This window comes from Mercenaria mercenaria, chromosome 10 (genome assembly GCF_021730395.1).
Source record: "Mercenaria mercenaria strain notata chromosome 10, MADL_Memer_1, whole genome shotgun sequence".
NCBI classification, from domain to species: domain Eukaryota; kingdom Metazoa; phylum Mollusca; class Bivalvia; order Venerida; family Veneridae; genus Mercenaria; species Mercenaria mercenaria.
In genome coordinates this window covers 38,754,592-38,779,438 of record NC_069370.1, presented here as the reverse complement: position 1 = coordinate 38,779,438, position 24,847 = coordinate 38,754,592, and the positions used below count along the sequence as shown (strand labels likewise).

The 24,847-nt window shown below is 35.4% G+C and overlaps 2 protein-coding genes across 6 annotated transcripts in view; both read right to left on the bottom strand.

Annotated features, from left to right (window-relative positions):
* The window catches only part of LOC123561858 (titin-like), a 39,052-nt gene extending 17,426 nt beyond the window's left edge, over window positions 1-21,626 (bottom strand). For 2 of the 5 annotated variants that reach the window (XM_053552824.1, XM_053552828.1), the window contains exons 1-3: window positions 20,978-21,625; window positions 17,305-17,604; window positions 6,177-6,464 (exon numbers count right to left, since the gene is read on the bottom strand). In XM_053552824.1, the coding sequence (XP_053408799.1) occupies window positions 6,177-6,464; window positions 17,305-17,604; window positions 20,978-21,041 (652 nt within the window). In that variant the 5' untranslated portion in view covers window positions 21,042-21,625. Of the gene's footprint in view, window positions 1-6,176; window positions 6,465-17,304; window positions 17,605-20,977 lie in introns of all 5 variants that reach the window. The other 3 variants (XM_053552826.1, XM_053552825.1, XM_053552827.1) reach the window with 3 other exon arrangements.
* The window catches only part of LOC123561860 (serine/threonine-protein kinase 11-interacting protein-like), a 208,017-nt gene that overhangs the window by 58,485 nt on the left and 124,685 nt on the right, over window positions 1-24,847 (bottom strand). The gene's annotated exons all lie outside the window — the stretch shown is intronic.

The following is a 24,847-nucleotide window of genomic DNA, read 5'->3' as shown; positions in this document are numbered from 1 at the left end:
GGCTTCTCCGTATTGGCCCTCTCTTTTGAACCAATCAAAATGCTTGAATTCCGTATTGGCCCTGTTTTTTCGTATTGGCCCTGTTTTTCTCATATTGGCTCAGTTATGTTTTGTATTAGCTCTGTCTGTTTCATATGATGTTTGCAATTGATCTAATACAGTGTGTAATATTGTAAAGTTGAATAATAATTCACAGTACAAAATGACACAACCAACGTCAACAAACCGGAAAAATTCTATTATTTTATCTGTTATAGGTGAATTTATCAATTTCAGCTCACACAATAGAAGTGCCAGATTTGCTCCGTCAAAAGAGTCATAGCTCCCCATAGTCAGACCAGATTTTTGCAGGAAACACCTGTCCTCCATGGCGTTGAAGATTGCATAACGTTTAATGAATGCATACAGATCGTGCATGAGATACCGAATACTATCGTCTAAATCTAATAGTCGACTCAAATGATCGATAGTATTGAAAATAGTGGTATTACTTATAGATGTATATAAAGAAGCCACATCAAAAGTGACAAAGAAAACTTTATCTAGATGGTCTGTGTCAAGATATATTGACTTTAATCGGTTTACTACTTCCATAGAGCTATGCACAACAGGTGCCTTGTAACCGGATGTAAAAAAGAAATTCAAAATGTCTTTGAAGTAGCCTCTGTACATATGCCCAAGCATTTTGGATGGTTCAGTATTCAAGGTAGCAAAACCATTTATTATCGGTCTGCCTTTCAATAAGTGTTCATTTCCAACACTAGGGTCGTCCTTTACCTTATGTACTTTGGGTAAAATATTCAAGGTTGGGATTTTTATATTGCCTCTACTACGGTAAATGAGAATTTGAGTATCAAATAATTCATTAGCGACTGTGAATTTATATTTATTGTATATATTATTTAAATCCGCGACTCCTAAATCCAAAAGAGAACTTATGTTATTTACTTCAATTGGTTGGTACACGTTACTGTCACTTAACTGTCTATTGTATTCACTGATGTACCATGATGTGTTGTTTATGCTAATGCCAAGATTCTTATCTGCAACATTAGCAATGATGTCTTCTCTTTTAGCCAAAGAAATGAGTGCTTTATATTCAGCATTAGACACATTGCTCTTTCTAGGGTAATTAAAATCAACCTCTGTACTCATGGTATTCATGTGATCTAAAATATCTATACAGTATTCGTATACGTCCCTGGGTATAGAAGGGTTATGCAAACCAAGCTTTAAAATGCTATTATTCGTGAAGTTATCCTGTTTTGTGTGGGTAAACTTTTTGATACCTTGATATATATCAGTTTTTATTTGTTCCTTTATAACTTGGTTAGTGTTTGTTCTGGTAGGTATGAAGTTGGGACCCTTACCAAGTATTTTAGTTAAATTGTTATTAATATACAAATTTGTGAAATTGTGTACTATACCATTATTCGACAGCTTACAAGCTGATAATTCTCTTTCACAATTACCGATACGTCTATCTAGTAACTCAATGGCTAGATTCATCATGTTAACTTTTTCATAGGAGTCTATATTATCTAAGATGGTTTTTAAACTTAATGCATTGTTAGCCTGTTCGCATACATTCTCCCTTAATATATTTATTTCTGTTTTTTTGCGTTATATGAATCTAAATACCCAATCATATCGTTAGAGAAAGATTGTTCTTCACTGATAGAACCTCTTTTATAATTGTACACGGCTGAGGACTTACTTGCTTCATAGGAATATAGCGAAAAATATGCTTTTTTGCCAACACTCAAGCTATAAGATTTATTAAGAATATTGTTTTCTTGACCAACCATCTTTACTACTAGGAGAAATGAATAACTGTTATATGTGGAGATGAAATAAACCAAACACGATTCCAGACGATAATTTTAAGGTACTTTCAATTTTTGACCTGTTTTGGGTTTAACGTCGTTTTCTAACAGTAATTCTGTGATAGTTCTCCCACTGCTTGGAGAAATGAAAGCTTTTCTGTGTCAAACTGATACAAACAACAACGATTAAACTTTAAGTCAATAACTGAAGGTTACTAGTCTTTCTAGGGAAAAATTCAACAAGGTTTTGTTTAGGGTTTAACGTCGTTTACCAACTGTATCCCGGCTATGTAACGGTGGGCGTTTTTCGTTATCGTCGCTCTCGTATAATGCACCCGTATTCTGTATTCAAGTACCTACCCCTATTATATGCACCAGAGGAAGAGGATTAATGATGTAATCCAGGATAAGCTATTACCAAAAAAACAAGGAAGAATATCCGACAGGGAAAGCCACGTTTAAAACCCGCAGTTTGCAACAACAACAAAACCCAGAATACACTTGAAACAAGAGATTTGTCTTTCTAGAACCCTGCAAACCCAGAACAGGTAAAATAATAACCACTACCCGAGCAATTTTACTTTACATAATAGAAATAACATAGAACGGAATCGGATTGAAACCCCAGTTGTAGATTAAGAAACAATTTCTTTGAGTATTCAAAGAAAGTAGGATTAGATTTGGGTATTTCTTAAATAAACCCTCCCAAAAGAAGGCCCACAAACTCTGTGAAAATATATCTACGTTTAACTTAAATATTTTCACGGCTGATCAGTAACTCTCAACCCTTATAATATGACGTTGAAACATGATGACGTCATGACCTAACTGTTGAAAGATTCGGAAAATAGACGTATTGTCTGTGTTATATATTCTGGGATAAAAACTGCTAGACCGTATGGAACATCATCACCATTGCAACCCTTTCCCCCCTTTGTTCCTAGGCTCGAGCACCCTAACTGCAAAACCACGGCGCTTCCGTATCCCAGCCACCGTACCACCAGATGCATAGTGTAAAGGATCGTGTATACGTTGGGGTACCGCCTTCGGATGGTCTTCAGTACGAAACGGTCAGCGGTATACCTATCATCTGGGAGCTCGACCTCTATTCCCCCTTTGACCCGTGTTATGCAAAGCCCCATTACTATATAGGTACTTATATTGATGCACATCATAGGCTGATATGATACAGATTAGAATGAATGTAAAAAAACAGCATATAAGCTTATTTTGTTTTTATCATTTACTTTTTATAATCCGCCAAGAAAGGATACATTATAGAAATGGACTGTTGGACACGGCTAGTTGTGTTTGCATTTTCATGTGGAATATTTGAATGGCACTTTTCTGCGTGCTAGTTCATTCATTTCATTATTACAACTTGATGTTGCACGACTCATAGGTACAGTGGTGAAGAGCACATACTTTATGTGTCAAGCCGTCCTATACATAAACATAGAATGTTATAAAAGTCCCGCGTAATCTCTTGGTGAAGGCTAAAAAAAGGTTTTCTGCTGAGAGAGTGGGCCTGTACCGGGTACTAACATATGTATAAAACGTTCTACCCTTGAACATAATAATTTATAAATGTATTGATAACAGTTTTGGTTAGTTCATAACACATTATGTCTATTATTTTTGTTGTTTTGTTTTTACTTTCATACAAGGTAGAATGTATCATATGGTAGTCATGCTTCTGCAACTATATAGTTTCTAGCGGCAGAAATGCGAATGCAATCACTGTGACTGACTGAATTTTATCATATAATCGGAAGAAAAAAATAAAGACAAAATAAGATTGTAGGTTGTTTTGTTTTTCTATATTCATTCTAACTCTGTATCATATCAGCCGATAATGTAAAAATTTCACTATTCTTCTTAATTCTTCATTAATTTTGTACCAGAATACATTGATTATCGTCACAATTCGATAGCCGGTGATTTATAAGTGATAATGAACGGTTATAATACCTGATCCAGTATTCAGTTATGTCTTAAATAGTACTTGTACAGCTAATTTTCTAATACAGACTATTACATTTTGCATCAGTCGGTTTTCTTATCATAATGTTCATTTCCTAAAGATATTTGTAAAATTTTCATATAGACCCCTAGGTCAGTATACAGTTTACTCATACTGAAATACGGTTGTGGTACGGCAGGAAAGCTACACTCCGTGCCTTCCGGTATACGTAGCAGACGATAGAAATGATCCAAGTTTATGTAAAGTATTATGAATTGAATGGTATTATTATAATTTCATTGCTATTTGCTCTAATTGTTATAGTCAAAATTTCTTTAGAAATGTCTATTTAGACTGTGAAATGTACATGATGCCCCTGTGAACACTGCGCCGTAGTGTAGTCATGTTCGGATATAATCCGCCAAGAAAGGATACATTATAGAAATGGACTGAATGTGATGATATAGGAATTTAGAAGTAAAAATGTCTTTGGAAACTGTTCAGAGGTATGTGCCATTTCATTTTTTAACTATTTAATTAGGGCTGGGATGAAATATTTATGTAAATATTGTAAGATTCAAGAATACAACAGGCTACATGGGTTACATTCGTTTCTCGGACATGTGTTTTAGTACAGCAGACTGGTGTTTAAGTTTTCATAGTGTCTGTGCACATGGCTAAAATATTTTAAAAGATAAATGGACTATTATTTATGTATTGTGTTATACGTTACGGTTTAATCAACAACACTCCCCCCTGTCTTATTTTCTACAGAAACTAAAAAATATAGATATTAATTTCAACTGTTATTACCCATAAAACTGGTAACTAAAATTAAATAATATCACAGTCTGCACTAAGATAAACTAAATTTTATAAAACAACACTCCCCCTTGTTTTATTTTCATGAAAAACTATATTTTATAGACCAATACTCCACCCTGTTTTATGTTGCACGACTCATAGGTACAGTGGTGAAGAGCACATACTTTATGTGTCAAGCCGCCCTATACATAAACTTGAATATATGTTGCAAGATGTAATTGCCATATATGGATGAGGCGTTTTTAACGTCCTCGAGTGTATCGTCGCGACTAATATTGTGTAGTTGGCGACTAATGATCGAATATCTATACTGAAACTATACTTCATGTAGGACATAGATGTACACAAATGCCCATTATACATTAAAATATTCGCCCTACCATATCAAAATGTAAAAGAAAAATGTACATTTTGTAGAACTTTTTTCCAACACTCTTTACACATTGTAACGCCACGCACTGTGTTGATGTTGTGCAGTAAAAATGTGTATGGTCTGGTAATGATTATAAAAATGCATGCAATAAAAAGAAAATATGTTTGTTTAGCAAGTAAAAACGTATGATTTTTCTCTCGTGAACACCAAATTCATACCATTCTGCTTGTGTTGCGCCACTAGTGAAAAATATTACATCTGGTGTTCAGTTAGTAGAATATTCTTACAGTGAAACCAAAAAGTATCCTCTATATAAAACGTTGTTGCTTACAAATGAAGCAAAGCATGCATCTGTGTAATAAAGATGAAATGCTCAACAGTCGTACACTACGCGACTAACTAAAAAGATTTTTTTTCAAATATTATGAACCAGTCTATGTACAAAAGCAGCAAATGAAATGGTCAAAAATAAATGAATTTTGCAATTGGATAAACAAGTCGACTAAGAAACATTTTACAGTTACCTTGATATTGTTCTTACAATTTTATACAACTATGTATCTGTCAGTAAAGAAAGATGTTAGTTCACGGATTTTAAAATACATTACACTGTCTCTGAGACAACTTAGGTAAACTTACACTTATATTTAAACGGAACCGGGCGGGGCGTATGCTCTCCGTTACGATTTAATGAAAAAATTGTGTATGAAATCATTCGTCCTCCACCTCTGATTCATGTGAGGAGGTTGGCAGTTACTTACGGAGAAAAGGTTTTTATCAGTACAGAATCCAGGAACACTGGCTAGGTTACCTGCCCGCCGTTGCGTTACTGAAATACTGTTAAAACGGCGTTAAACCCAAAACAAAATGGGAAGAGAAATTAGCTGACTTTACATATAAGTGTTACAGTAGAAGTTGCCTTAAGTGCATTAATGAAATCCTCTGTCTATGACGTATATTAAGCGGACCAATACATTCATTTTAATTACTTAGTAGTTATAAGTTGGCACAAGAGAAGCTATGACTTATTGTCCAAATTCTAATAATACAAAGCAGTGCAACCCTCACCCCACCATCCCTCAGTTATAAACATTTTCATAAATGTAAATTCAACCATTTAACGTTTGTATACTACAAATAGCATAGGAACGCCCTTAATTCACAAGTATTGAAAAAAGAAATTATTTACCAATATTCAGATACACTGTATTTGACACTGCGGGATCACAATTCACTCTGTATTCGCCACTATGACTGTAATCACTGTTGTAAATCAAAAGGTTGTGTACTGTTGTTTTCTCCCCATACTTTGGCATGTAATAATCACCGCCATTGAACAACTGCTGAAAAGTCGAGTTTATTTTCTTTTCCCATTTTATCTGTCTGCCTGGGTGTATTGTAAACTCTAATCTAGCGATTTCTCCCTCTGCCAAAGTATTTGCTTTAACTGTAAGACTTCCACAGTCTGTCTGACTTTCTAAAAGATAATCGAAATATATTTTTTTTAAATTCTTGACAGTTTATACGAGAAAATGTTAATGAAAAAGCTTGCAATCGGAAAATTATCATTAATATTTGAATACTTTACAACTTACAGGGTAGTCTGTATTCAGACCCTGTGTTTTGTTCACAGTACCTCTGCATATGATGGTACATACGGTTTGTTAGTTCATTTGTCAATTATGCATTTCGACCGATCTTGTTATTTATGTTTGATACATCCTTAGTGAAGGCTGTACGGGGAAATAACACTTTGTATTTTTTAGAACACGCTATGGTTTTGATATGATATTAAAGCAGAAGTTATCCACGGCATGAATGTATAACTGTTTTCTTGGTTATAAGTGCAACTTTTTAGCCGTGACGTCGCAAACATAACCATGAACGTCTGTTTTCGCGCCGCGTTAAAAAAAAAAAAAAAACGATAAACAAGAGGGCCATGATGGCCCTATATCGCTCACCAAAGTTGATCTGGTCTACTGACCTAGTTTTTAGACCTAGAGATAATTAAGGCAAACTTCTAACCAACATTCATAAAAAATAGGTCACAACTGTTGCCTCCAGAGTGTTCATAAGTTTTTCCTTTGATTTGACCATGTGACCTAGATTTTGACCCCTTATGACCCAGATTCAAACTTTAGCTAGAGATTATCAAAACAAACACTCTGACGTAGTTTCAAAAAGATTTGACGAAACTGTGGCCTCTAGAGTGTTTACAAGCTTTTCCTTTGATCTGGCCTACTGACCTACTTTTTATCCCCACATGTTCCAGTTTCAAACTTAACTTAGACTATATCACGACAAACATTCTGACCAAGTTTAATATATATTGGTTCACAACTATGGACTATAGAGTGTCCACAAGCTTCTCCTTTGATCTAGCCTACTGACCTAGTTTTTGATCCCACATAACCCGGTTTCAAACATGACCTAGCAATCATCAAGACAAAAATTCTGATCAAGTTTCATAAATATTGGGTTAGAACTGTGGCTTCTAGAGTGTTCACAAACTGTTCCCTTTATCTGGCGTACTGACCTAGTTTTTGACCCCACATAATCCAGTTTCAAACTTAACCTAGAAATCATCAAAACAAGCATTCTGACAAATTTTCATAAAGACTGAGTCACAACTGTGGCCTCTTGAGTGTTCACAAGCTTTTCCTTTGATTTGACCGGGTGGCCTAGTTTTTGACCCCACATGACCCGGATTCAAAATTGACCTATAGATTATCAAGACAAACAATCTGACTAATTCTCATGAGTTTCAAACTTAAATTCTGGTGTCTATAGTGTTGACAAGATTTTCCATTGATCTCGCCTAGTGGCCTAGTTTTGTCCCACCATGACTCAGTTTCAAACTTGACCTAGAAATTATCAAGGCAAACATTCTGACCAAGTTTGATAAAGATTGAGTCACAACTGTGACCTCTAGAGTGTTCACAAGCTTTTCCTTTGATTTGACCTGGTGACCTAACTTTTGACCCCACACAACCCAGATTCAATCTTGACCTAGAAATCATCAAGACAAACATTCTGACCAAGTTTCATAAATATTGGGTCACAACTGTGGCCTCAAGAGTGTTCACAAGCTTTTCTTTTGATCTAGCCTACTGACCTAGTTTTTGATCCCATATGAACCCAGTTTCAAACTTGACCTAGAGATCATCAAGACTTACATTCTGACTAAGTTTCATATAGATTGGGTCACAACTGTGGCCTCTAGAGTGTTCACAAGGCAAATGTTGACGGACGACGGACGACGCATGCCGATGGACGCCGGACAATGACTTTGTGCTCTAGTCGGCTAAAAATCGGTTTATTTTCTCTCATTTATTTTTTTTTTAATTTACAGCGATGAAACGTACATCTTTATATGTGTTATACAAAGGTCTACGGCGCTAGACATTATTTGTCACTTTTATTTTCAAAATGATGGAAAAAAAAATGAAGAAAAACGACATTCTCACTTTTTTAGATTTTTTGAAAAAATGGAACACTCGTATAATTAATGGAAAAACGGCTCGAAAATGTTTTGCCAAGTTTTTATATTTTCAAGATAAACTTTTGTTTGATAGAATATTAAAAAGTTAAGAACTTTTATCATCCAGTTTTTTTTTAAATAATGGTTTATTAAACATATTCGTCAGTGAAAAGTGACGTCAAAATATAACGCATAAAACTTACGGTTTGTATGTATGTGCATTTAACAGAAATACCAAAGTATCGAGCTTTAAGTACTTTTGTATTATGTGTTGTTTGTTTTAGAAATAATATATCTCATCCAGCGATTTGTCGTTGAATAAATCATTGTTTGGAGTTGAGATGCGAAGGAATTATATCACGAGGGCGCAGCCCGAGTGATATAATAATATGCATCTGAACGACAAACAATGATTTATTCAAGAGCAAATCAATAAATGAGATATAGTATTTCGATTCTAACACGTTAACAAGGACTTTTAAGTACATCCTCGACAACATTCATTAAAAATTTGCCCGTTTTCAATCGGTTTCTTCCTATGTGGCGGTAATATAGAATTCTAGTCTATTTTCTATTTAGAACATCTTTTACTGAAAATAATCATTATATCGGTGGAATAAACCTCTGAACAAAAGTGAAAAATGTCTTGCATATCAAAACTTTGTTTTTAGAATAAATCAGAAATGACTATTGTAAAACAACTGTAAAATGAAAAGAATACACGCAGTATCTGCATTAACTCATTTTCTTAGCAACTGGGAAAACTGTATTATTGCATTTGATTAAATATTCGATATAGGTTGTTCCACGCAATATCGATGCTATCCCTTACTGTTACACCGACGTGCAGTGAACTTCTATATGTTAAAAAAAAACACTTGCTTAAATTTTACAAATAAATAACATCTTTTATCCCGCTACATATAGCTACAAGTATAACTTATCAGATTTATGTTTTACAAGTACATTTAAGTGTGTAGTGTAACAATGAAATTGCACAAGCAGTCGTATCCTGAATTTCGACAACTCGGGAGTTTAATTAAGAAAATTTGAAATGTAGAAATGAAATGCTACTCGTATATGTGCATTTACAACAGCGCTGAAACGTATACTAAAATTACATTTGCTAAAGTACATTTTCATTTCATATCAAAGTATGATGACAATGAGTTTATTATTTTTGACCTGTTAGTTACTCTAGCACATTTTCCGACTTTCTCAGTTAATATTGCGCGTATGCCCAGCTCACGGTCACGACAATGTGCCAATTGAAGCATTTCGTCCTGTTGGAAAAAAAGTTGCAAATAATTTGAATGTTGACATACTTTTAATGTCTTTATTCTTTATAGAAAATTCCCTGTCAACAAACAAGATCGAATTTTACAGTGTTAATATTTTTAGGATATTAGCACTGTATTATGCAATGTTATGTTTATGAAAAGGACATTCATTTTAGATTAAATCATATTATCTCGAGCCCACGACATCTTATCTCCTGCGCATGACATTTTATCTCTTCCCTTAAATAACGCACAAAAGGGAACATGGGGTCTCCTCCATCATCAAAAGCTAGAAAGTCGCTATATGACTAAAATTGTGTCGGTGTGACGTCATTCCCGAAATCCGTCTGTTTTTTGTTGTTCAACATTGGGAAAAACACTACATGCTTGCCTGATTCAGTGTGATGAAATAACTAAATGGGACAGCGCTATTTGTTTTGTATATATTTTAGCAATTCCATTTTTATCGTTTTGGAAGCGAGTTTCGTTTATAGTAGCATGGTAATGAGCCTGTGGAAAGCCGGTGCGCCATGCTAATTCTAAAATAAAAAAAATATCGTGCGCCTTGCACACGAGATAAGTTGTTGAGAGCACGAGATAAGATGTCTTGCGCACGAATTAACATGTCGTGTTCACGAGATATGATGTCGTACGCGCGAGATAATTTAATCTAAAAAATAAATAAATGCATGTCCTAAACATACCACCGTAGTATTAACATCCGCTTGAAAAAGTTTTTGATCACAAATGTACGCCTACGTCTGAATTTTATTTATCAATGTATTAATAAGAGTGAACTGAAACCAAAATGATCAAAACTGCGACATTTCTGATGCTCAACAAAGTAAAGTACGAACCCTTACTAGCAGAGGTAAACGTACATACATATAAAGTCTAATCCTCTATATACCAACACCTATCACTGCAAAGTACTATAATTGTAAAGGAAAACAAGGTATTGTCAACACTACTACATTTAAGAAAAAAGATATTTACCGCCTGTGGAAAAGTCTTTCTGCAAGACGTTGTCTTTAAATACCACTACACTTACATGAATCTGTAATGTCACATGTTCGTGTGACCTCGCAGTAGTCATGAGCTTCTTCTTTTGTTTGTTTGTCTTGGTTTTTTCAACAGTATTTCAGTTTGTTTAACACTATTTTATTCATATATATACATTTACAACATAAAACTCTCCATAATTAAGGCAAGAAGGATTGAGTAGAAAGCTAAGCTTATTTGAAACTCTTTCTATTTCAGTTATGTAACGGCGGGCAGTTAACCTAACCAGTCTTCCTGGATTCTGTACCAGTACAAATCTGTTAACCGCCAAGTATCTTCCAACTTCCCCTCATGAATTAGAGGTGGAGGACGAATGATTTCAGACACGGCCTTTTATTATATCGTCACGGAGAATGTACGCCTTCGCACAGGGCTCAATCTCGTGAAACCGCGATCCGTAGATCTGCGCTCTGCCTACTGAGGTAAGCGGGCGGGCTCGAGACTCTTCTTTAATGTTTTCAGTTTTAAACAGCATGCCTTCAGATTTGGCTAAAACATAATCTTTCTTTCAAATTGAAGTTTTGGCCATATTATGAACATTAGAATATGATTTTTTGTTTCTAAAATATTTTGAAAATTCCAAATCAAGAAAAAAGATGACCGCGTCGGGAATCGAACCCCGGACCGCCGCGGCAATAAAGACATATTCCCGTCGTCGTAACCAATAGCGCTAAAGCTGAAGTAGTGAATAATGACTTCAAAATATAGATATTTATAATCGAGACAGTTTACCTGGAGTAAAAGCGTGACAAACGCTTTTCGATTTTCATCGTAAATGTAGTAAAATCAGCAAATTCTCATGTGTTTCCGTAACATAAAGTTTGTCAGTAATTAAGTTTTAAAGCCTTCTTAAGAAATATAGCGCATTTATTTCAAGATATCTGAAAAAATAAATTTTTTGTTGTCGAACTATCTGGAGGCATGCCGCTTTAACGTTTTTAAGCTAATAGAATTTTCAAACAATTTTCTTTTCGTAAAAACGAAGAAATTGGAATATTTATAAATGACCTTGATTGCGTACATGACGGCACATTTTTCTGCCAGATTAAACAAGATCTGAAAACAGAATAGTTATAAAATTTATTTATGAAATATTTTAGTTATAGAACAATTAAGAATTGAGAAAATACAAGTACATTTATACGGCAATATTAAACTTACATGCCTTTTTAAGTATATAGAATATTTTTATTCTTACGAATCCATACCCACGTTGTTTCCAAGAGCACACTTTGACGTCACTTTTTGTTCGTCGGATATTGGACGAAAATCAGTGATTTAAAAGAATACTAGATGGTAAAAGTTCTCATTATTTTGAAATTTTATCATAAATAATTTAATTTGAAATACATAAAATTTTGGGAAAAAATGTCGAGCCGTTTTCCTGTTAATTAAACCAGCGTGCGATTTTAAAATATGCAAATGTCGTTTTTTCTTTTTTTATTTACATCGTTTTGAAAACAAAAGTAACGAATTCTGTATAGCGCCGAAGATCTTTATATGATACTCATAGAGACGTAAGTTTCATTGCTGTAATTGAAAAAAAAAAACAATTGAAAGAAAATATACCCATTTTATCGCTTTTTAACGTAGCGACAAAACACACGTGCATGGTAATGTTTGTGACGTCACATCTTAAATGTTTCACTTATAACCAAGAAAACAAAAGCTGGCATCATTGAGCATTTTGAGAAATTCATGATGGCGTCCAAGATGGCCGCCAAAATCAGAAAATCAGATGGCGAAGCGCGACAGTACGACGGACTCTCACCATCGTACTGTCGCGCTTCGACATCGCACTATCGTGTTGTCACCATCGTACTGTCGCGCTTCGCCATAGTACTGTCGCGCTTCGCCATCGTACCGTCGTGCCCTCGCGCTTTGCGTTTATAGGGAGCAGGCGCTGGCCCTAACGGAACACCGTATGCGGGAGATTTTAATGCCGAACGTTATTTAGTCGGTAAAGACTTGCTCTATTCTATTAATCGTGCCATTCTATTACTGTCTTCAGTAAAGCATTTACCGTACATACATTCCAACAATCATTGCATTTGTCTTAAAATGATTTGCCCTTGTTTAATTAATATTTCCCTCAGGTAGACAAAAATGCAAATATAAAAAGTTACATACGTAAAAAAGCAAAATACCTATATTGATTTTTGCAGGCGCCCATATGTATTATATACGTTTGATTCTTCGTTGATAGCTCAGCTCAATAAAGAATAATCGAACAATAATCGGCGTGCTCGGGGGTTAAAATAATCCCTTTCGGGAAAGACAGTGGACTAACATCAGAAATAAGGAACAGCCAAGTTCAAATATGACATCAGACTTAAAGCTGAAGCCGAGATAGAATCATAAAATAGCTTTCATTGTTTTGCCTGTGGAAAGATAAATTTTCATCTCTCTAGCTATCGATTTCAAGATAAGCACTCGCACTTTGTTACTATGTCATTAGATTGTGTTTACAATACATTTTTTTAATTTGCATTCATATTACATGCACCACATAATAGTGTTGTATGATATATGATATATGTGATGCCGCAGGTAAACTGCCTTCTGGAGTAAGACTGTTTTAAATTGTGGTCGAGACATTAACAGCTATTTTCTAACAATTTCGATATTACATGCTTTCATTGCATAGCGAAAACGCACTTTGTTTAAGTAACAAAAACAACAGGTAAACACAGAAGAACCGTGATTGTGTGTGATTCTTCTTTAAAAATAGAACATATTCATATCCCTATTAAGCAAAGAGAAAAAATAGCAATAAAGATTGTGCAAACCAAATAGCACCAGACCTTGGTACAAATAAAGATTAATTTTAGCTCTCGTAGCGGACGTGAAACCAGTGTGCCTTTGGCAGGGATTTGCACACTATAACAAAATCGTTCACCAGAACCATCTTTTCCTAGTTTTGAAGATTTACTCGTAGGTAAAAACTCATTTTTACCTGTTTTATCTGCTGTAATAGATATTGACTGAGTATGGTTTAACTGAGTGGCTTATATTTTTTATTCCTTTAAGTTATCCGAAGAGTACGGCATACAAAAATGAATTAAGCACTGGTTGTAGGTATTGACTGTATTATTAGGCACACAGCTTATTGTTTTTCGTTAACTCTTCGGAGCATTGTAATCATCTAAACAGTTACCCCCGAGCCGGATATTTCTACTGGCACTTACGATCAGTGAAATAGTCATATAATCTGACATCAAGGAGAAGAATCATACCAAGGAAAATGAAAAGCCGTTCTGTCATTTAAAGCACAGGTTTTTCTTTACTATCTCAAATTAACAAAATTGCGGGCATATGAAAATGTTCCAGATAATGTTATATACTCAATACTAGTTGAACGGAAAACTTGATTTTAGAAGGAAAAACAACTTCATGATGTTTGCATGAAGAGCATGCTTCCATTTACAGGCCTATAAATATGCTAGTACTGTCATGGTTTTGCTGGACTTGTCAACTTTTGCTGCTCATAGCCTTTTTCGCGTTACAGACATGTCGTTTGAAGTTGGTTGGCCATAACATTCTGATACAAACCTTGTTGATTCATTATTATAATGTCATTGATGTCAGCTGTTATATTACCCAAGGATTTTAAGAGATAACCATCATGCAACATCTTGATCACCCTTGATTTGTCAATGCCATAGTAGCCTGCCACAGTGTCACACCCAGAGTCAGCATAGACTTCCAGTAAATCTCGCGCAATTCCATAATGCTTCTGTACCGTGTCTGTTGTATGTCAATAACAACTCTATCTCTCACAGGAGATCCCATGATCACAATTATAGATATATCTAACACAACATAATAGCGATTTAAAAGATTATATTTATAGGGAATTACATACGATAATGAAAGATTTATATCAGTTTGTCAAGAAAATTTGATTTTAAGCTTATCTGAATCAAAGTTCTTCACTGGCATAAATAAAATACAAATAAAAAATACAATTTTGAAATACAATAAGCACCATTCAATAAATATTTACTATACAGAAATATACACCAATCACCTCTGAAATATTTAGATAGACGTATAATACATGTACATATAATTATGACGTTACAATCCAATGTAGTAATTAAAAAAGCTCTGTCATGAATTCGATGATGTATCAGCACCATGGTGACATGGCTTTTCCATCTCAGAATGTGACACTAGGTGTGACTGAAAACAAACAACAACTGATATCACACATTTGTTCAGAGCTGTGCAACGATTCATACTTCCATCAGTTCTGTACAAACAATCACATGTTGACTGTCACTGGCGAAGGAGATGTTCCAACACAAATGCAAAAGGAAATAGATATTGATCGAGTTGACTTGAAATCTAAACATAAAGAAGCAGATATAATATTGATTCTACAAATGATTGACGCGGTTCACGAAGAACACACAGGTGTTGCAAGACTATCAGATGACACAAATGCGTTTGTACTGTTGTTATACTTTTATGTGGTGTTAGAACTACTTGTAATTATGGGATCTCCTGTGAGAGAAAGAGTTGTTATTTAAGAAATAATGTATCTTATCCAGTGATTTGTAGTTGAATAAAATCATTGTTCGGAGTTCAGATGCGAATGAATTATAATAATACGCATCTGAACGACACATACTGATTTTATTCAAGAGTAAATCACTAAATGAGATATATTATTTCGATTTTTTGCCAGTTTTTTTTTTTGTTGGTTTCTTTTTCAACGCGCCTCATTGCCGTTTGACGCTATGACGTAATAACTGTGACGTCCGAATAGTGATTGTTGTAAAATAACACACAACTTTCAACCTTCTATCTTTAATAGGAAAATGAATTAAGTCGTGTTAGAATGACATACAACAGACACGGCAGAGAGGCATTGTAAATGGAAATGGAAGCATGCCCTTCATGCAGACACGCCAAATATGGACCCATGTGAATACGGTTGGTGTAGGTAAGAGGTACTGAAGACACTCGTTCCTGAATCAGTAGCACCCACTGTAGCTTTGGCACAATCAGAAGTATTGAAGATAATAAAATGCGGTTGCGTGAATGACAACCCATCTTTAACATAATCACTGTAGGAAATCACATGATCAAAATAATCTCTAAACAAAAGTTATATTTTGAATAACATGAATAAATTTCCTACCAGGATAATACGTAAAATTTAAACAAAGCCTAACATATGACTAATGAAAGTTGTTAAATTATTATGTAGTTGACAATAATGATAGATATCCTGTAATTACAAACACTAAGGAAAATAAGAAGTCTCAGTTTCTTGAAGTGTTCTAGATACTCAGGAAGTAATTGTGATTGAAATCTATGTAGTTTTAGAATACATCTATGTTGCAGTATGATAGGCTATATTTTAGATTTACAGCAAAAATTGCTTCAATTTTATCCCATATTATTCATAACTTTATTTTGGTTTAGAGATTATTTCGATCACGTGATTCTTATATCAACAAATTTGATTACCATACTTGATATGTTAATACAATACGCCAAAAAGGCAATAGGGGCGGCCATTTTAGCCGCCATTTTGAATTCAAGCCGTCCTAGATGCCATCTTGGATTGACTTATATAAATATGTTTTAAACATTTAAAGTACAATCAATCCGCAAATAGCAATTTGTAAGTTATTTCTTGCACCAATGATATATTTTTTCTGTTTTTGGCGGCCATCTTGGACGCCATCTTGAATTTCTCAAAATCCTCAATGATGCCAGCTGGGCATCATAGATTCTTAAATATCAACATATTCCCTAACAGAATACCATTAAACATTTACTATACAAGCCAATGCCAGGTCATTTTTAGGATTGACAGGACTGTCTCTGTTTTTAACATAGATTAAAAGCTTTAGGAAACATTAAAAAAGTACAAAATATTAAGTTCGCTTTAAGAATTCACTGAGTAAGTCCAGGGTGTAAACTTCATATCGCACTATGGTTTTAGCACAAAACCTTTATTTAAAGAAACGCGAGTTCTTTTGATAACCTTTTCAAGATATCTGTTGCATTATATCTTGGCTTGTTTAATATAGTTTCCCTGATTACATCTACCATCGCAGTGTAGTGCATCGTATGCCAGTTTATATTAGATAAAAGAAAAAAGTGTGCAACCTCTTTAAATGAAAAAAAAAACATATACATTTTGTAGTATACCGTGTTTTAGTCGGTATAATTTGTTGTGCAAAAGAATTATTATATGAGCCGTACAATCAGAAAACCAACATAGTGCATTTGTTACCAGCATGGATCCAGTGTTAGTTTTCTCATGGTGCGGCTCATATCGTTTTCAGATTAATTTTGTTGACGCATTTTTGCTATGTTTGTAACGTTGTTTTGAAACCCCGTGCATTTTACACGGTGCCGTTGTAAAATATCTCCGTCACCAGTTTCTTTTAATTTACAGTAAGGAAGCCCTAATATGAATCGTGTGCGAGGAAAATATCAATGCGTAGTAGAATATATTTATTTAATCATACCTCCTATGACATTTAGTGTTGCTCGATCGCTGTAAGTTCCACGTTCATCACATCTAACAATATAATTCCCAGTATCTGCTAGAACTACTCTTTTAATTGATAAAGTGAAAGTTCGTCCTTGTGCTGCTTCAGCATATTTGATATCATTGTTAGATTTGCCACTGTCATAGAGGAGAGTCAGATTAGTCGTCTCGCTATACCAATACCGGGCTGCATGTATATTATACGGTTTGTAAGTGAGAGTAGCAACCCCTCCCTCCGTCACTGTATCTTGCTCAAATTCAAGCGAGCCACATGTAGCTGAAAGATGAATGATAATTTTGATTAAAGCGATTTCAAGCGAGTACTTTAGGTTATCTTCAAGTACAAATGCATCTTCTGTGTAAATCTACTTGTAGTTGATAACACTTCAATTTTAATTTTACTATCTATTTTTAAACTGAGGCAAGCTTTATTAAAACGAAATCGCTTTTGACCTTTAATTGTACAAGGATGCGCAGTTCTTCTCTTTACGAGGCTGGAAAAATGACTGATAAACCGACATACTGACCATTTCTACACATTTCAGATTTGATTTAAAGAATAAATATCTAGTAAAACTGAAAGGCGAATCTAATATCTGACAACCTGGCCGACTGTTGACTGTACGTTTTGGCGAATTGAAAGTCCAAAAAAGTGACAGACATAACGAATGACCGGTAAACTGACGGGCTACAAACTGTCAGAGGCCTACAAGCTAATAACATTTTATGCAATCTACCTGCAGGTATATAAATATAGTTGCAGGTACAATTCACAAATGTTCCTGCAGGTATAAAATTGTAACCACAGATATATGTTTGTAATTATATGTATTATATGTATGAAACTGTACCAATCAGGTACAAATCCGAAATGTACGTGCAGGTGTAATTTGTATACCTGCAGGTACATTTTATACCTGCAACAACATTCTGCAGGTATAAACTTTAAACGTAGACTGGTATCATTTTGTACCTACAGGTATGAAATTGTGCCTGCAGGTCTTATTTCAAATCTACAGGTACACATTCAAACCTGAATGCATAATTCTTATTCGTACCTGGAGTTATCAAATTGTTGTCAAATTGTATCTACAGGTAAAACAATTATACCTGCATGTACATTGTTATTCCTAGTTGTATCCGTTTACTTTTGACCAAAATAATACACCATCAAAGTGATAGGCAAATAAAGTCATCTATAGCACTAGAATGTGTGCGACAAGAGGGGTCTCCGTGGCCGAGTGATTACGGTCGCAGACTTCAATTCGCTTGCCCCTCGTCGGAACATTTTTCATGTTTGGAAGCCATCCAGCTGGCTTACGGAAGGTCGGTGGTTCTACCCAGGTGTCCGCCCGTTACAAAATAATTCATACAGGGACACCTGAGGTCTTCCTCCACCATTAAAAGCTGAAAAGTCGCCATATGACCTGTAAATGTGTAGTTGTGACGTTCAAGTAAAACAAACGAGGTCTGAGGAGACTGGTAGTTTCCTGAGAGACTAAATATATAACCGCGGGTCTATGTCTGATTTTTCAAAATTGTTTTTCGTTATGTTTATAATTACTCTGTGTTTTACGCATTTCTCCTTAATATATGGTCGTAGATGCGTAAACAATACCTGTGTGTGTTTTTAATGCAAAAATTTGAACGTAAAAGGAAAAAACATAAGTTGTATTTCAAAAACAACACTTTCATCATCCCAGAACAAACTGAAAACTTTTTAAAGCTGGTATTGTTACAGAGAAGAGTGGTGAGTAAGATCCGCACAAGAACTAGACACTTCATAAATAATCAGATGAAAAAAAGGTACTATAGCGCAGCATATATTCGTGTATCGTGATAAAAACAGGTATGATGCATACAACATTTTCCTGTAAACGACATTGATGTAATAATAACAAGGACGGCCTTTTTCCGTGAGCGACGTCATACTCATGAAAAAAACAACATATTAACCAAAATGTCATCGTTCAAAAATTTCTTTCAAAATCTAGACAACGAAGTTTCAAAAAGATCACTGAATGATAACTATTTTTTCTGACGGTAAAAGTAAAACATAAGGAAATGAACGTGGGCGTTCCGATCCTCATTGAAAGCAACCGCTAATTTTTGTAGCAAGCGAATGTAAAATGTAAACATTAGGATTGAATGTTTTTTTTGTGCGTTGGTACGGGTATAAATCACACTGAGACTTATTGCAAATAATCCAAAGAGTCGGATTTGCAAAAAGTGTCATTTTGGTTGGTGCCCGTATCAAAGCACAATAAAGTTTCTTTTTAAAAGGAAATGCTTGCCTGTTTTTGCAACCTAGGAACTATATCAAAGACTGCAAGTAAAGCAGCTTATGATCATAATAAAAATGTTCGCATAAAACAGGCCCGGATCCAGAAATATTTGACTGGGCGGAGTTTGGGGGGCACCAGTTTACAACGAAGATGTAACCGCCGGTATGATATGGTGGCCTTTTGTGCGTTTCTGGGTCTAAATTGTTAGAGAATATTATTCTTTTGAAAAGTATATGCCACTTCTCAGCCAACTGGGTGGGGTGGGTGGGGGGCAGTTCCCTCGGCCCGGCTCTGAATCCTGCCCTGCAGAACCGAAAACATAGTTTAAAAACATTCGTATCGTCCATTTGTTCTATTTATAGCCCAAATGAAGGGTTTCCTTTGTTGGTTTTTACTTCCAACGAAACCGGAAGTAGTCGACTTCTCTGTCATTTTCGCAAAATGACTAAGCAAAGAAAACATGCTCAGAAGCAGTCTAAAACCAGATACCCCTTTAAACACTAATGGATTCGGCCACAACGTAAGCGCAGAAACTGACTGAGATGCCTATTTGGCAGATTACATTATCTCATGGGTGTGCTTATTATAACAGTTATAAATGTCCATAAATTCTTAACATTAGTAACTAAAAAATCTGAAATATGTAATGTCAGAAATTAAAGATCAACATTTTCAATAAAATCTTAATATATATAACTGATTTACATTTTGTTATCATATTATTGTTCGAAAATAACTAACAGACTGTCATAAAACGCAAACACATGTTGGACCTAAGCATGTAGGTGTGACCAATCGGTAGACTCCTTTCATCATGTCACCTGGATATTCTGCTCTCCGACTTCTTGTAGTAGACACGACTACATTTTGAGAGGCATAATAACCGAAAACAATATATCATATTATTAAATTTTTGAATATGTACAGTACCAACAAAGACTTTTTTTTCATATATTTTGTTTCTTTTTCAAAATTATTAAAATTCATCAGTTAGAAAAAAAGAAAAGAATATTTATAGGATATGGAAGTAAAAGCTGAGTATATCATCAATCAGATCATTGATAAGGTGGGGTTGTGGGGAGGGGTAATTTATGGCATGAGTAATATTACTATGAGTTAATAACAGGTTCAAACGACTAGCAGATATTATGCAGACTTCACTTAAATTTTCCGTTTAAAGGTTCTTGCACAGTGCTTGGAATCAATCACTTTTTAAAACTAGTGAAGTATAAACGATTCAACATAATTATTAAGATGTTGCAAAATTTTAAGTAAGATGTAACTGCTATACAAACAGTTCTGTACGGAAGCTTAGAAAGTGCACCGGAATGTAGCCTTATTGTCTAATATTTACTGTCTACTTACCAGTATATCCTAGCTCTAATTGAAGTAAAAGCATAAATGTTAATCCAATATAAACGTACACCATGATGTTAAATAAATGAAAAGTGTTAATATCCTAGCTATAATTTAAGCAAAAGCATAAATGTTAATCCAATATAGACGTACACCATGATGTTAAATAAATGAAAAGTGTTAATATCCCAGCTCTAATTTTATTAAAAGTATAAATGTTAATCCAGTATAAACGTACACCATGATGTTAAATATAAATGCTAAGTGTTAACATCACTCACAAAACATGTATATATGTTTATTTCAACAACAATAATCACGGAACATTCTCGTATTGTTGAAAGTATCTGTCCGAAGCGGAAGCAAGTCATTTGGTTAAGGATGTCGATTCATCGAAATTTTGGCAAATAATTAAGTACACTACATGACTTAAACTTCAATCACTGCTAATCGTTTTTAATTGATATTCCTAGTTACATACATCCCACTCTTTCATCCTGCACACTCATTTTAGCGTTCTTGCACAAATATGAACACAATATATTTGGTAGAAAATATTAAATGTCGTGCAGAGCCTTGTTAATATTTGTACATCCTTCTGTTACAAATAAATTAAACATGAAAAAGAGACCGTATTAAGAGTCCCTCGCGTACTTTGATTTTGTATATATATATATATATATATGAATAAAAATGTAAACAGTTGACTCTGTCTAGGAAGACAGTCGATGTTAGTCAGATTACCAACTTACAATGAATGTGTATGATTTTGTGTGATGTCGAGTGGTATTGAGATAAGTTTGTAATTGTAGTTTCCTATCGACTATAGAAACTTATTGTTTCAGAAATCTGGATATAGCTCGCTCTTTCCGCTGTTCACCGGCTGCTTTAAGAAATCTCCAGCAAGGAGTATAAAATTTACTGCCAGACCTAAAATCAGTATTTCAAAGCATTTTAACTTCATACCTATGTTTTGAACAGAATGACTAGTAGTTCAACAGGAACCTAAGATAGGTAGTATTCGACATAAGATACTTTCTATAAATGAGCCGCGTCATGAGAAAACCAACATAGTGCAGTCTGGTCAGGCTTCATGCTGTTTGCTAACGGTTTCTCTAATTGCAATAGGCTTTAAAAGCGAGCAACATGGATCCTGACCAGACGGCACGGATGCGCAGGCTGGTCTGGATCCATGCTGTTCGCAAACGCACGTTGGTTTTCTCATGCGCGGCTCAAATATTGTAGAAGGTTTTGTAGCGGATTGAATTGTTTTATATCATGCTAGTACAGGATGAAATTCTTTTATATCAGGTTAGATTGATTGAACTGCTTGAATTTAAATATCTGGTATTTGGATAAATTATATTTAAGATTCTTCCCTCGTCCGTATATAGTGACTGATTGGAAAGTCGGTTAGCTCTTCAAACCGATTAATCGGATATAATCGGATGATCGGTTCCTGTAGTCGCGAATCTATTCCAAGTAAAACTTAAGTTTGACTTCAAACAAAAATAATATTGAACAAATGAAGCATAAAGTGATTAAAAACTAATAAAATATTTCAACCTTAATATAATTTACTAACATTTAAAATAATAATAATTTATTTTTCCTCAGTGATCTCATATTCAGTTTATCGCTACGGTCTTGACATATTAACGTTATAGAAATTATTTGCCATTCTAAACAGCCTGCATCTCAAAATCAGTATTTAAATATTTAAATGCAGCATGAGGTACACATGTCTTTGAAGAATTTAGCTGCATTACACATTTACTGAGGCATTTAGCCGAGTTACACATGTCACTGAGAAATTTAGCTGAGTTAAACATGTCACGGGAGGCATTTAGTGGAGTTACACATGCCACTAGAGGCATTTAGCTGAGTTATACATGTCACTGGAGGCATTTAGCTGAGTAACACATGTCACTGGAGGCATTTAGCTGAGTTGCTCATGTCAATGAGGCATTTAGCTGCGTTACACACATGTCACTGGAGGAATTTAGCTGAGTTACACATGTCACTGAGACATTTAGCTGAGGTAAATATGTCACTGAGGCATTTTGCTGAGTTTAACATGTCACTGAAGTATTTAGCTGAGTTACACATGTCACTGGAGACATTTAGCTGAGATACACATGTCACTTGGGCATTAAGCCGAGTTACACATGTCACTGAGGCATTTAGCTGAGATACACATGTAACTGGAAGCATTTAGCCGAGTTACACATGTCACTGAGGCATTTAGCTGAGTTACACATGTTACTGGAGGCATTTGCCAAGTTCCACGTGTCATTGAGGCATTTAGCTGAGGTATACATTTCACTGGAGACATTTAGCTAAGTTACACATGTCACTAAGGCATTTAGGTGAGTTACACATGTCACTGGAGGCTTTAAGCTGAGTTACTAATGTCACTTAGAAACTTACCTGAGTTGAACATGTCATCGAGGCATATAGCTGAGTTATACATGTCACTGAGGCATTTAGCCGAGTTACACATGTCACTGGAGGCATTTAGCTGAGTTGCAAATGTCACTGAGGCATTTAGATCAGTTGCACATGTCTCTGACGCATATAGCTGAGGTGCACATGTCACTGGAGGCTTTAAGCTGAGTTACTAATGTCACTTAGAAACTTACCTGAGTTGAACATGTCATCGAGGCATATAGCTGAGTTATACATGTCACTGAGGCATTTAGCCGAGTTACACATGTCACTGGAGGCATTTAGCTCAGTTGCAAATGTCACTGAGGCATTTAGATCAGTTGCACATGTCTCTGACGCATATAGCTGAGGTGCACATGTCACTGGAGGCTTTAAGCTGAGTTACACATGTCACTGAGGAATTTAGTTCAGTTGCACATGTCACTGAGGCATTTAGCTGAGTCACACATGTCACTGAGACATTCAGCTGAGTTACACATGGCACTTGAGGCATTTAGCTGAGTTGCACATGTCACTGAGGCATTTAGCTGAGTTGCACATGTCACTGAGGCATTACGCCAAGTTACACATCCCACTGAGGCATGTAGCTGAGTTATACATGTCGTTGAGACATTTAGCGCAGTTACACATGTCACTGAGGCATTTAGCGCAGTTACACATGTCACTGAGGCATTTAGCCGAGTTACACATGTCACTGGAGGCATTTATCTGAATTACACATGTCACTGAGGCATTTAGCCGAGCTACACATGTCACTGGAGGCATTTAGCCGAGTAACACATGTCACTGGAGGCATTTAGCCGAGTTGCACATGTCACTGAGGCATTTAGCCGAGTAACACATGTCACTGGAGGCATTTAGCTGAGTTGCACATGTCACTGAGGCATTTAGCTGAGTTGCACATGTCACTGAGGCATTACGCCAAGTTACACATGCCACTGAGGCATATAGCTGAGTTATATGAGTATTACATTTCGTTGAGGAATTTAGCGCAGTTACACATGTCACTGAGGCATTTAGCGCAGTTACACATGTCACTGAGGCATTTAGCCGAGTTACACATGTCACTGGAGGCATTTATCTGAATTACACATGTCACTGAGGCATTTAGACGAGTTGCACATGTCACTGAGGCATTTAGCCGAGCTACACATGTCACTGGAGGCATTTAGCAGAGTTACACATGTCACGGGGGCATTTCTCCGAGTTACACATGTCACTGGAGACATTCAGCCAAGTTACACATGTCACTGAGGCATTTAGCTGAGTTACACATGTCACTGAGGCAGTTAGCTGAGTTATACATGTCTCTGGAGGCATTTAGCCGAGTTACACATGTCACTGAGGCATTTAGCTTTGTTGTACATGTCACTGGAGGAATTTAGTCGAGTTACACATGTCACTGAGGCATTTAGCCGAGTTACACATGTC